The 14,615-nt window shown below is 43.4% G+C and overlaps 1 protein-coding gene across 1 annotated transcript in view; it reads left to right on the top strand.

Annotated features, from left to right (window-relative positions):
* Positions 1–1,485: 1,485 nt before the first annotated feature.
* Positions 1,486–14,615, top strand: part of LOC137536822 (zinc finger protein 268-like) — a 31,542-nt gene continuing 18,412 nt past the window's right edge. The window contains exon 1 of the mRNA XM_068259018.1: positions 1,486–1,510. Coding sequence (XP_068115119.1) covers positions 1,486–1,510 — 25 coding nt within the window. The remainder of the gene's footprint in view (positions 1,511–14,615) is intronic.

Here is a 14,615-nt window from a genome sequence, read left to right as displayed (position 1 = left end):
CCCATCTTTTTCCCTGTCCGGATAATGGTATTGAGTAGATTGATTATACCTTTTGTTGGGATCATAATATGGGCCCTTATATTTGTTCCTATGAGGGCCTGCATAACTCAGATATGCATTGTCCCTCACCTGTCCATATCTTTGCTGTTGCCATTCATCCTCAGATGGTCTTCTAACAGGTGGTTGCGGTCTTCCCCTTGGGGTTTGGTGATACTGATAACTTCCTCTAATCTCTCTGTCAGTGGGTCTCCCTATGTTTTGATTAATCGTATTCACCTGGCTTTGATTAACTCCTTGATTATGCTTTTGTTCTGCATGTGCTCAATGTTGTGCTACACTCTGTTGTGCCTGACTATTAGTTTCTGTGGTTTTCTTTCGCTTATTTTGCTCTACTTGCCATTTATATGCTGTTTTATTTTTGTATTCCTGCCAGTCATTTTGAAATCTTTTAATTCTGATCTCACTAACATCTTTTTCATTTCTCTGTATGTTTTTAGTTAATACTGCAGCATTTTCTACAAAACTTTCCTCCTCTTTGAATTCCTCCATCTTAGTTTTTATCTTCTCTATCTCCTTGCCTAGCTTTTCCAATCTATTTTGTTTCCTTTTCCCCAAAATTTTCAGGAGCCCAACCCCACATTGGTTCAGATAATCTCCCAACTCCTTGTCGGATTCATCATTCTCCTCCCCATCTGTTGGTAGGATATCCCACCTGAACCGTCTAGGGATAATGCCTTCTTTTGCACATTTATTTAAACTAGCCAAATCCCACCAGGTGGTGGTTTCCCTAATCATTAGGGTTTGCAATTGTCTGAATAATGTGTCCACATTTTGGTACTCAGTACCAGGTTCTGTTACAAATACTCGGTCTAAATCAATAATCCCTCTACTCCTAATATTAAACATCTCCATTATTGTTGAGTGTGCAGCCCTACCACAAATTACCGTATAGACTAGAAACTGTAGGTGGCTATGAGCGCTCCTCAATTAGATCTAAGTGTATCTCAATCAAAACTATGTATATCAAAAATACAGAAAATTTAGATAAATGAACATAAATGTCCCTCCGTATCTATGGATCGCCACACAGTGGGGGGTAAACACCCTATTTGCATATATAGTAGTTATCTGTGCAGGCGCTCAACATCAAGTCCCAACAATAGTGACAGTTCCAGTATTTCAAATCAATAGCAATAGTTCCAATTTCTGATAAACTTCATAGGTTAATGGTGACAATTCAAATAGCTGATAATCTTCATATACTCCACTTAAACAGACAGACCCACACTGGGTACTCTCACCGGATTTGTAGGCTGATTATATTACAGATCAGCTAAAACGCGTATTTTTGATGATATCCCATCGGTCTTCAGTAGAGATTGTATCTAGAACTCAAACAGGGATACAGGGACATAGCGTAATCCAGTATATACTATAACAAATGACAAGTGTAGCACTTTCACCCATACAGTGCCAAAAACCGTGATGACCCTCCACCGGTACTATGAAGGTAATGTTAACCCCTCACCAGATCACAGGGCTGACCACTTGTAGGAGATCAGCTAATGCGCTTTGTGATCCGCCTTCAAAGTATGCAGCCTTCTTCCTGATTGCCTTAAACTCAAAAACAAACGCTGCATAGCGTAACTCTGTATTTATTAAAAAGATTAAAATCACAGCAATACACTCACAAACATCCTTGAATCATGCGCATGTAAATAAATCCTCAGAAGGTCTCGTTAGCGTCCGTTTTCATCTACAGCGTGTCTCCCAGCTCACACTCGTACGGAAGCTCCGCCTTACTAGTTTCGTCATCTATGACTCATCAGAGGCTGTCCCCGGAGTGTGTGGGAGACACTTATCAATGCTTCATATGCTAATTTCGCTTCCGCACGGTGCTGCGTTTCAAGTCTCGCTGCTGCTCTAAGCATCTACTTCCTAGTTGTAAACCAAGCCTCATTTTGGATCTCCCATTGATCCCAACGGATATGTTACTCTATTCTCTACCTCTCCATAGTGTTTATACACATAGTAACAATATCTCCTAACTCTAAATAAAACGGTGCTAATGAGGCCATAAATAGTTTAAAAACACTAAAATCAATTGCAATCAAAAAACCACATACAGCTTTTATAAATATCCTTCATTACACCGGAATTCCAATCTTCTGCGCTGCGGTGAGCTAAAAAATTATCCCTCTGCACAGTCCAAATCTATTCAGTATTGTGTATCTATATCTTAAACATAATCCCCAATCCTAATGCAGGATATAAAGTTATATATACATAACCCCAATTAAAGTGCTCAGTGCGTCACAAAAGTGCAATCCCTTTGCATATCCATCCATATATTCCACTATTACACAATTACATAATAAGGTATATATATACATGTAACCTGCTTAACTCATCCAACTATTATAACTGGGCTCCCAAGACCAGTTACGTGTGTTTCATATGTGCCTATTTTGTATCGTGAGTGTTTCCAAGGGCACTATTTGTACTGTGCCCCAACCTAGGGGGGTTGATAAAGGTTCTTCTAAGTTTAAAGTGACAGTGCCAGGGTATGAAGAAAGATAGGGACAAAAAAAGGGGGAGAGAGGGAAGGGGGAGGGAGGAGGGAAAGGGGGGGAGAGGGGTTGGAAGGGGGTGGGGGGGGGGGGGGGTTAGATACTGTGCAAAATGTGTGCAAAGTTATAAAGTGCTTATTCTAATCATCAGCTATAAAGCAGTTCAAGTCTAGTTCCACATTCAGCCCGCCCGGGACCATTGACTTGAAGGTGTATATCCATTTCGTTTCCATCCTTGAAATTTCTCTCACCTTGTGGCACCCACGCCATCTTGTGTTAAGTTTTTGCAGTGCACAGAAATGCATTCCACTAGGATCCCTTTGATGTTTTTCTGCAAAATGTTTTGATAAATTATGACTCATAAATCCCTTTTCGATATTTTTCACATGTTCATTGATTCTCTCCTTTAGTCTCCTTTTAGTGCGGCCTATATACTGAAGGCCGCACGGACACCAAACAATATACACCACATACGTGCTATTACATGTGATGAACTCTTTAATTTTGAAACTCTCCCTTGTAACGTAGCATGCATTTTGCTGCTGCCTGTGTGCTTGTGCCATGCGACAGGGATTGCATTGTCTGCATGGAAAGAATCCTGTTTGTCCCCACATGTCCCTGTTGTCATATCTTGGTTCATCTATGCACGGCTTCACAAGGCTCTTTTGTAAGTTACTAGCTTTCCTGTAAATAAATTTTGGTACTGGGGGTATGTTTCGTTTTAAAAGGGGATCATTTTGCAACAGACCCCAATACCTTCTAATAATTGTTTCCACTTCTTTATACTGTGTATTATAATCAAGACAGATAGCATAATCAAAACCTGCCCTGTTGTCTACCCCATCTTTGTCTGCAAGGAGTGCTCTCCTTTCAGTTTGTCTAATTCTTCCTAATTCCGCCCTTAATGGGGCTTCTTGGTATCCCTTTTCCATAAATCTGTTCAACAGGATTTCAGCCTGTGTTGTATAGTCAGAATCTTCGGTGCAATTCCGTCTAATCCTGGTAAATTGGCTTCTTGGGATGCTCTTAAGCCATGTTTTATGGTGGCAGCTTTTTATGGGTATGTACGAATTCCTATCTGTAGGTTTAAAAAATGTTCTAGTGGTCAACCTAGTATCCTTTTTGGAGATGACCACATCCAAAAAATCAATTTCATTCTCATCCCATTTGGCTGTTAGCTTGATACCTTTTTGATTATCATTGAGCCAACTGATGAATGTTTCCAATTCCAATTCTGTACCCCTCCATATCCAAATGAGGTCATCAATATACCTCCGCCATGTTATCACTTGTCTACTATTTGGATGTGCCAACGTGCCAAGCTCCCAATCATCCATAAATATATTTGCAACGCTAGGTGCAAACTTCGCCCCCATGACTACTGAATAGATTTGGACTGTGCAGAGGGATAATTTTTTAGCTCACCGTGGCGCAGAAGATTGGAATTCCGGTGTAATGAAGGATATTTATAAAAGCTGTATGTGGTTTTTTTGATTGCAATTGATTTTAGTGTTTTTAAACTATTTATGGCCTCATTAGCACCGTTTTATTTAGAGTTAGGAGATATTGTTACTATGTGTATAAACACTATGGAGAGGTAGAGAATAGAGTAACATATCCGTTGGGATCAATGGGAGATCCAAAATGAGGCTTGGTTTACAACTAGGAAGTAGATGCTTAGAGCAGCAGCGAGACTTGAAACGCAGCACCGTGCGGAAGCGAAATTAGCATATGAAGCATTGATAAGTGTCTCCCACACACTCCGGGGACAGCCTCTGATGAGTCATAGATGACGAAACTAGTAAGGCGGAGCTTCCGTACGAGTGTGAGCTGGGAGACACGCTGTAGATGAAAACGGACGCTAACGAGACCTTCTGAGGATTTATTTACATGCGCATGATTCAAGGATGTTTGTGAGTGTATTGCTGTGATTTTAACCTTTTTAATAAATACAGAGTTACGCTATGCAGCGTTTGTTTTTGAGTTTAAGGCAATCAGGAAGAAGGCTGCATACTTTGAAGGCGGATCACAAAGCGCATTAGCTGATCTCCTACAAGTGGTCAGCCCTGTGATCTGGTGAGCGGTTAACATTACCTTCATAGTACCGGTGGAGGGTCATCACGGTTTTTGGCACTGTATGGGTGAAAGTGCTACACTTGTCATTTGTTATAGTATATACTGGATTACGCTATGTCCCTGTATCCCTGTTTGAGTTCTAGATACAATCTCTACTGAAGACCGATGGGATATCATCAAAAATACGCGTTTTAGCTGATCTGTAATATAATCAGCCTACAAATCCGGTGAATATTTTTTACTATTCGATTCGACCTCGGACTTCGACCTCACTATTCGAGTCGGTATTCGAGCTCATTATTCGAGCTGACTATTCGAATTGACCTTAAATAGCTTCCAACACTTGTTTTGAGGGTGAATGATGCAAGAAACATCTTTTTTTCCAAGTAACAACAGCAAGTGATTATGTGGGGATGTTCCTTTAAAAAAAAAAAGGTGGAAAGAGAAGTTGTGTCCAAAATGTTGTTCAGTACTGTATATACTTCTTCTTCTTCTTTATCTTCTATATCTTCTTCTTCTTCTTCTATATCTTCTTCTTCTATATCTTCTTCTTCTTCTTCAAAAAACCCTCCCTGGACCCAGATGCAATGACCAGCTACAGACCTGTCTCTAACCTCCCCTTTCTGGGAAAGCTAATTGAAAAAGCTGTATACCTCCAGCTAGAAGCCAGAATCCTACAAAATAACAGTTATGACCCGTTCCAGTCTGGCTTCAGGAAACACCACAGCACTGAAACTGCCCTCATCCAAATATGCAACCACCTGCTCATGGCAAGAGACCGAGGAGAGTGCTCGATCCTCATACTGCTAGACCTTTCTGCAGCCTTTGACACAGTTGACCATGACATCTTGATAAACAGGCTACAGGAATACTGCGGCATTGATGGCATAGTACTTCAGTGGTTCCAATCCTTCTTGAGTGGCAGAACCCACAAAGTGTCTATGGGGCCCTTCCTGTCCACCCCTGTAACACTTAAGTATGGGGTGCCCCAGGGCTCAATCCTCTCTCCCCTGCTTTTCACGATTTACATGCTACCGTTGGGAAAACTAATCCAAAAACAGGGCCTGACATACCACTGCTATGCAGACGACACCCAACTATATCTTTCCTTCAAGCCTGGTGTGACAGACCCAACTCTAACTATAAACGCCTGCTTACGTGAACTACAGCAATGGATGAATGACAACTGGCTGAAACTAAATGCAGACAAAACTGAAGTCCTTCTGATTGGAGGGCAGAGCATGATAACAAAACAACTTAACTTGCAGTCTTCACCACTGGGAATAGGAGGCACGGATCTACGCAGCTCTGATCATGTGCGTAGCCTGGGAGTTCTAATTGATGGGGATTTAAACTTCAGAACTCAAATCTCTGCTGTGGTGAAATCATCCTATTTTCACCTGAAGAACATTGCAAAAATCAAGCACCTCATACCCCCAGAAGATCTGCCAACCTTAGTCCACGCCTTCATCACATCCCGACTGGACTACTGCAATGCTCTCTACACTGGCCTTCCAAAAAAGGCCTTGTACCGCCTACAGCTGATACAGAATACTGCTGCCAGACTGCTAACCAACCAACCCCGTCACTGCCACATAACGCCAGTCCTGCATTCCCTTCACTGGCTACCTATAGAATGGAGGGTCCTATTCAAGATCGGCCTACTGACATTTAAATCCCTGAATAATCTAGGCCCTGGATACATGAAAGATATGTTACAGCTGCGAAGCAATCCCCGCATTCTCAGATCCACAGGTTCTAATAATCTAGTCATACCCAGAGTCCACTTAGAAACTTTTGGTCCCAGAGCCTTCTGTCATGCTGCCCCTACGTTTTGGAACTCCTTACCTCAACAGATCAGGACAGCCCCATCCCTGGACGTGTTTAAATCCAGACTGAAAACCCACCTGTTCAGTCTGGCATTTGCAGAAATATAACTTTTGTTGTGTGAATACTTCATCCTACTAATTACTGAATCTGAGAGAGCCTAAGCGCTTTGAGTCCTATGGGAGAAAAGCGCTATAGAAATGTTATTGTATTGTATTGTATTCTTCTATATCTTCTTCTATATCTTCTTCTTCTTCTTCTATATCTTCTTCTTCTTCTTCTATATCGTCTTCTTCTTCTTCTTCTTCATCATCTTCTTCATCATCATCTTCTTCTTCTTCATCTTCTTCTTCTTCATGTTCTTCATCTTCTTCTTCTTCATCTTCTTCATCTTCTTCATCTTCTTCATCTTCTTCTTCTTCATCTTCTTCTTCATCATCTTCTTCTTCATCATCTTCTTCATCTTCTTCATCTTCTTCTTCTTCATCTTCTTCATCTTCTTGTTTTCAATCATTTTTATTAAAGTTTTAAATTTTAACATATCATGTAAAAGACCACAGCATTTTTGTAATACATGGTATATAAGCAAATAAGTTGGCGTTTGCATAGAAAAGCGAAACTGTTAACACAGATTAAGGGTAAAGACCATTCATTTGATGTTACAATTATTAAACCGAGTAGTGCAGCCAAGGGATTTAAAAACAATGTATGTAATGGAAACAAAGGTTACATATTAATAAACCTAAAGAAGAACAATCAACATTTGTCTCTTCATCCAGGTATAATGGGTAGGGTGTGGAGCCTATAGTGTGCGATTTAAAGGGAGTCAGGAACCACCCTTTCATGAAGCCAAAGAGGCCGGGTAGGACCAGACTCCCTGCAATAAATGGGTTAAAAGTTTAATTGGCCTAATCACCAGCGTGACTAGGCGGTGCTGAGTTACAATATTCACCAGGGAGGGAAGTATATTAGGGATAGGTCATGGCGTTACTCAGCTGTTTTCTATGAGGAATAATAAGCCAACACAAGTTTCAAATAGATAGTAAGTGATTGAGTATTAAACGTATGGAAATACGCAAAGGTAGGAAAGAGACAGAGAGTGAAGAATAAGAAGTAACGACAAGGAAGTATAGGAAGTAAGGGAGGGGGAGTGAACTTCCAGGAGATTGAGAGCCATAAAAATACATCCAACCAGCACATCGTTAGATCAGGTAGCTTGAATCCAATTGTCATAGTCCGGGCCATAAAGGTATTTTATCAAAGGTTGCCAAATTTTGGTAAATTTCCCCATTTTATCTTCTATTCTGGCTCTTAGTTTTTCGAAAAATAGGATGCGTCCAAGTCTATTCCTAACTTGGTCTATTGATAGAGACCTAGAGCTCCAAGCAGAAGCTATAGTAAGTTTAGTGGCAATAAATATGTAGTTAACTAGGGAATTTTGAGCATGGGATAGTTCAGTGTAAGGAAGGCTCAAGAGAGCATGAGCAGGGTGTCTAGGAACATGCACATGAAGTAAGGATGATATCCAGGTACATACCCTCATCCACAATCTCCTGGCTATACTACAGGACCACCAAATGTGACCATGGGTGCCCTGAGAGGGACAACCCCTGAAACAGTTGGGAGTATTAGACCTATTAAACTTAGCTAGTCTGGATGGTACTAAGTACCAACGGAGAAGTACCTTATAGTTGATTTCTAATAGGTCGGCATTGATTGAGGTAGTAGGGATATTGTTCCAGATGGCTAGAAGATCCTCGTGATCAATTGAAATATTAAGGTCTTTTTCCCAATTTTGAATGTATGTTGGCGTATTTGTGTTACGTATTAGTGTCAGTTCTTTGTAGATTAAGGAGATGATTCCAGGGGAGAGGGGGTCTGTAGCACAGATATTTTCGAATGTAGTCCGCGAAAGAGGAGAGTTGGAGTATGAGAGGTGTTGCCTTACAAAGTGGGTGATCTGCATATAATGAAAGGTTTCGGATTGAGGGATTTGATTATGTTCCCAAAGGTATGTAAGCAAAAGAGGGCCTGAAGATGAGGATAGATCGTAGACTCTAGTTCGGTGATTGTTTATCCACCATAGATATGGTTTCGAATTAGATATTGCTGCAGGAAATTCTGGGTTACCAATAAAGGATGCTAACGGCCTATGGGGGGATAGTAACCTAGCAGAATATTTGCAAGTATCCCATATTTTGAGGGAATGCCCTATTATTGGATTATTGATTGTTTTCCTGAGATGAGGAGGTATCCATAAGAGATTGCTTACATTGGCTGGCTGTGTTAGATGGTTCTCTATGTCTACCCATGAGGGTGTATTCTTTTCGGAGTGCCAGGAGGTCAATTGGGCGATTTGAGACGCTTGGTAGTAGTGGAAAAGATTTGGAACTCCCAAGCCACCCTCAGCCTTTAGGTTAGATAGATATTTTTTATTTACCCTTGGTTTTCTAGGGTACCATATAAAGTCGAGTATTTTTTTCTGTAAAGAGGCTAGAATGTGGGAGGGAAGTGGAATTGGAAGGACTCTAAAGACATAGAGAAGTTTGGGTAAGAATGTCATTTTTATCGCCGCTATCTTCCCAAACCAGGAAATAGAATATCTTTTCCAGCATTCTAATAAGGAAATCAGTTCCTTGATAAGCACTGGATAGTTGTGTTGGAATAGAGTCTCATAGGCGTTGGTGAGAAAGATCCCTAGATAAGGGAGTCTGTGCTGTTCCCAGTGAAATTCGAACGTGTCCTGTAGGGCTTGCATCAGGCGAAAGGGAAGATTGATATTTAGGGCTTTAGATTTGGTTGCATTAATTTTAAGTCCTGAGATATGCCCATATTGATTAAGTATATTAATCAGCGTGGAGATAGATTTGGTGGGGTGTGTGAGGCAAACTATCAGGTCATCGGCAAAAAGGCCAACACGGTGATCTTTCCCTCCTAAATATATTCCGCCAATGTCTGGGGAATTTCTAATGAGAATTGCTAGAGGCTCAATTATAAGAGCGAATAGGAGTGGGGATAGAGGACATCCTTGTCGGGTTCCTCTTGTGATCGGGAAGGTGGAGGATTTAAAACCATTATATTTGATAAAAGCTGAGGGAGATGAGTATAGTGCCTTGACCCAAGTGAGAAAATTTTTACCAAAACCCCATTTACACAGAGTTTGTGTTAGAAAAGCCCAAGAAACTGAGTCGAAAGCTTTTGTGATATCTAAAGACAAAAGGAGAGAGGGTTGGTGACTGATTTTGGCGTGGTGTATTAGATGTAGTAATCTTCTAATACTATCACTTGCTTGCCTTTGGGGCATGAAGCCCACTTGATCCTTAGCTATTAGGTTAGAGATATCCGTGGATAAGCGAGAGGCAAGGATTTTAGCTAGGAGTTTAAGGTCTAGATTAAGTAATGAGATTGGCCTAAAGTTAGACCAAAGGGAGTGATCTGTGCCTGGTTTGGGGATCATGCTTATACTAGCTGTAGTGGAGTCTGCATGAAAATGTGCATCGCGAAGTATGCTATTAAAAGCCTTTACTAGTTCAGGAGCTAAGACATCTGCAAACTTTTTATAGTAAATGGCTTGGAAGCCATCAGGCCCAGATTGTTTATTAATTTTAAGGGTTTTGATCGCCTGTTGCACTTCAGGAAGGGTTACCTCTGCTTCTAATCGTTCGTTGAAACCTAGTGGGAGGGGGGGGAAGGGAATGTCTGAAAGGAAGTTGTGGATTTGTTTGGTTGAGGCAGAATCTGAGGTATTGTATAGCCGTTCAAGATTAACACGAAAGGTGTCTACAATTTTGATTGGATTCGCTGAGCTCTGATTCTTTCCCACTTGTAGGTTAATTGGTTTGAACGTATTGTCTGATTGGCGTAATCGTCTTGCTAGGAGAGTGTCGGGTTTATTACTTTTTAGGTAAAATTTTAGCTTGGCCCTTGATAAGTGTTTATCGGCCACTTCGGTTAAGCATAAGTTAAGTGCCTCTTCTGCTCTAGATAGCTCTCGTTTGGTTGTTGAATTGGGGGAGGCAGTGAATTGGTCATATTTGGCTCTATGCTCTTCTTCTAGTTTTATAATAAGTTTATGTTTTTCCCTTTTTCGCCTAGAGGCAAGCTGAATCACTTCTTCATCTTCTTCATCTTCTTCTTCTTCTTCTTCTTCATCTTCTTCATCTTCTTCTTCATCTTCTTCATCTTCTTCATCTTCTTCATCTTCTTCTTCTTCTTCATCTTCTTCATCTTCTTCTTCTTCTTCATCTTCTTCTTCTTCATCTTCTTCATCTTCTTCTTCTTCATCTTCTTCATCTTCTTCATCTTCTTCATCTTCTTCTTCTTCATCTTCTTCTTCTTCTTCTTGTTCTCCTTCTTCTTCTTCTCCTTCTTCTTCTTCTTCTTCTTCTTCTTCTTCTTCTCCTTCTTTTTCTATATCGTCTTCTTCTTCTTCACTTATTTCTCTTTTATATTTTTTTTAAAGAAATGCAGCTATTTTTGAGCGTAATAAATAGCTGGTTGCGCACGCATGTTAGAAGCGCCATTGTATGTGCTCCCTGGCAGTGGAAACACACAGACAGCAGGAGGTAAATTCAGCAGCAGGAGGAGGAGGATGATTGTGTGGCAGCAGGCAGTCAATGAGGCAGGCAGCGAGACGAGACATAATAGGCTGTGGTACCTAGCGGTGGTACCAGGCCGTAAATACACAGCATGTTGTGAAGCCCACATCATGTCCAATACACAACTGGGACAACACAGTTTTCAACCCGGGCACCTCAGAAAAATTAAACCTTTTTTTTTTTTTTTATGGTTTATTTGTTTTGTTTTTACAACAAATTACACAGACAGATATAGCTATTGTTTGACGTAATAGCTGGTGGCAGAGTGACAGCAGAAGGTAATTCTGTGTACCCTGGCAGTGGGAAACACAGACAGACAGCAGCAGCAGCAGGAGGAATGGAGGAGTAATGTGAGCAACTATTGTTTGACGTAATAGCTGGTGGCAGAGTGACAGCAGAAGGAAATTCTGTGTACCCTGGCAGTGGGAAACACAGACAGACAGCAGCAGCAGCAGGAGGAATGGAGGAGTAGTGTGAGTGTGGCAGCAGGCCAGGCAGGCAGCGTGACATAATAGCCCTGGTACCTAGCGGTGATAGCAGGGCTGTAAATAAACACAGCAGGAGGTCCCAGACAGCAGTCGTGCAGCCCACATCGTGTCCAATACACAACTGGGACAACACAGTTTTCAACCCGGGCACCTCAGAAAAATTAAACCTTTTTTTTTTTTATGGTTTATTTGTTTTGTTTTTACAACAAATTACACAGACAGATATAGCTATTGTTTGACGTAATAGCTGGTGGCAGAGTGACAGCAGAAGGTAATTCTGTGTACCCTGGCAGTGGGAAACACAGACAGACAGCAGCAGCAGCAGGAGGAATGGAGGAGTAATGTGAACAACTATTGTTTGACGTAATAGCTGGTGGCAGAGTGGCAGCAGAAGGAAATTCTGTGTACCCTGGCAGTGGGAAACACAGACAGACAGCAGCAGCAGCAGGAGGAATGGAGGAGTAGTGTGAGTGTGGCAGCAGGCCAGGCAGGCAGCGTGACATAATAGCCCTGGTACCTAGCGGTGATAGCAGGGCTGTAAATAAACACAGCAGGAGGTCCCAGACAGCGGTCGTGCAGCCCACATCGTGTCCAATACACAACTGGGACAACACAGTTTTCAACCCGGGCACCTCAGAAAAATTAAACCTTTTTTTTTTTTTATGGTTTATTTGTTTTGTTTTTACAACAAATTACACAGACAGATATAGCTATTGTTTGGCGTAATAGCTGGTGACAGAGTGGCAGCAGAAGGTACTTCTGTGTACCCTGGCAGTGGGAAACACAGACAGACAGCAGCTGCAGCAGGAGGAATGGAGGAGTAATGTGAGCAACTATTGTTTGACGTAATAGCTGGTGGCAGAGTGGCAGCAGAAGGAAATTCTGTGTACCCTGGCAGTGGGAAACACAGACAGACAGCAGCAGCAGCAGGAGGAATGGAGGAGTAGTGTGAGTGTGGCAGCAGGCCAGGCAGGCAGCGTGACATAATAGCCCTGGTACCTAGCGGTGATACCAGGGCTGTAAATAAACACAGCAGGAGGTCCCAGACAGCGGCCGTGCAGCCCACATCGTGTCCAATACACAACTGGGACAACACAGTTTTCAACCCGGGCACCTCAGAAAAATTAAACCTTTTTTTTTTTTTATGGTTTATTTGTTTTGTTTTTACAACAAATTACACAGACAGATATAGCTATTGTTTGGCGTAATAGCTGGTGGCAGAGTGGCAGCAGAAGGTAATTCTGTGTAACCTGGCAGTGGGAAACACAGACAGACAGCAGCAGCAGCAGGAGGAATGGAGGAGTAATGTGAGCAACTATTGTTTGACGTAATAGCTGGTGGCAGAGTGGCAGCAGAAGGAAATTCTGTGTACCCTGGCAGTGGGAAACACAGACAGACAGCAGCAGCAGCAGGAGGAATGGAGGAGTAGTGTGAGTGTGGCAGCAGGCCAGGCAGGCAGCGTGACATAATAGCCCTGGTACCTAGCGGTGATACCAGGGCTGTAAATAAACACAGCAGGAGGTCCCAGACAGCGGTCGTGCAGCCCACATCATGTCCAATACACAACTGGGACAACACAGTTTTCAACCCGGGCACCTCAGAAAAATTAAACCTTTTTTTTTTATGGTTTATTTGTTTTGTTTTTACAACAAATTACACAGACAGATATAGCTATTGTTTGACGTAATAGCTGGTGGCAGAGTGGCAGCAGAAGGTAATTCTGTGTACCCTGGCAGTGGGAAACACAGACAGACAGCAGCAGCAGCAGGAGGAATGGAGGAGTAATGTGAGCAACTATTGTTTGACGTAATAGCTGGTGGCAGAGTGGCAGCAGAAGGTAAATCTGTGTACCCTGGCAGTGGGAAACACAGACAGACAGCAGAAGGGCAGTACACAGCAGCCCACTGTAGGTGTAAAATGTGTGGCTGCAGGCGACGTAATAGTCAAAGTGAACCAGGCTGGCTTAGTGAGCAGGAGCCAGAAGGTGGTAAAGGGTGGTAAGGCACATTAACGATGGTTCTTAGCCAGTTCATGTCCCCCTCTCGCCGACAACAGGGGCCAGGAACTCGCCTTCCACCCACGCCTGGTTCATCTTGAGAAACGTCAGTCTGTCCACAGACTTGTGAGACAGACGTGAGCGTTTCTCGGTGACCACGCCACCAGCTGCACTGAAGCAGCCCTCGGACAGCACGCTGGAAGGGGGACAGGACAGCACTTCCAGGGCGTACTGCGCCAGCTCGCTCCAGATCTCCAGGCGCTTGACCCAATACTCCATGGGATCAACAGGGGCATCGCTGTCAAGCCCGCTGTAGGACCCCATGTAGTCAGCCACCATTCGGGTCAGGCGCTGGCTGTGACCGGAGGAGGATGCTGCTGCATGCACCTCCTCTCTAGTCACTGCTGCTGGAGCCTCTACAGTCCTGTAGAGCTCGTTGCTGAGAGACAGCAGGTCTGTGGGGCACTTGCTGCTGGATGCAGGCACCTGCTGCTGCCTCTGTGCTGGCTGGACAGTGGGGGTGGAAGGCTGGGGGAAGGCTTCCTCCAAGCGCTCAACAAGGGCCTGCTGCAAGCTCCTTATTTGTTGCGCTGGGTCTCCACCTGCAGGCGGCAGGAACTGGCTCAACTTCCCCTTGAGGCGTGGGTCCAACATCATGCTGATCCAGATGTCCTCCCTCTGCTTCATCTGGATCACCCTGGGGTCCTTGCGCAGGCACGTCAGCATGTGCGCTGCCATTGGGAAGAGGCGGGCCACGTGTGCTGGCACATCGGCGGCAGAGCTGTCCTCATCCTCCTCCTCTCCCTCCTCAGCCTCATCCTCTCTCCACCCCCGCACCAACTCAGCTGCACTGTGCTGATCCCCCTCATCAGCAGCACGGTCAGGGACCTCCACCATGTCCTCCTCCTCCTCCCCCTCAGAGGTGGACTGTGCAGCTGCATGACGCTCCTGCTGGTCCAAGGCTGCCGATCCCTGTTCCAGCAAAGCATCGAGGGCCCTGTTCAGCAGACAAACCAGGGGCACCCACTCGCAGACCATAGCATGGTCCCTGCTCACCATG

Source organism: Hyperolius riggenbachi, chromosome 10 (genome assembly GCF_040937935.1).
Source record: "Hyperolius riggenbachi isolate aHypRig1 chromosome 10, aHypRig1.pri, whole genome shotgun sequence".
Lineage (NCBI taxonomy): Eukaryota > Metazoa > Chordata > Amphibia > Anura > Hyperoliidae > Hyperolius > Hyperolius riggenbachi.
Note: the sequence above shows the minus strand (reverse complement) of the source record. Positions and strands in the feature narration are given on the sequence as shown.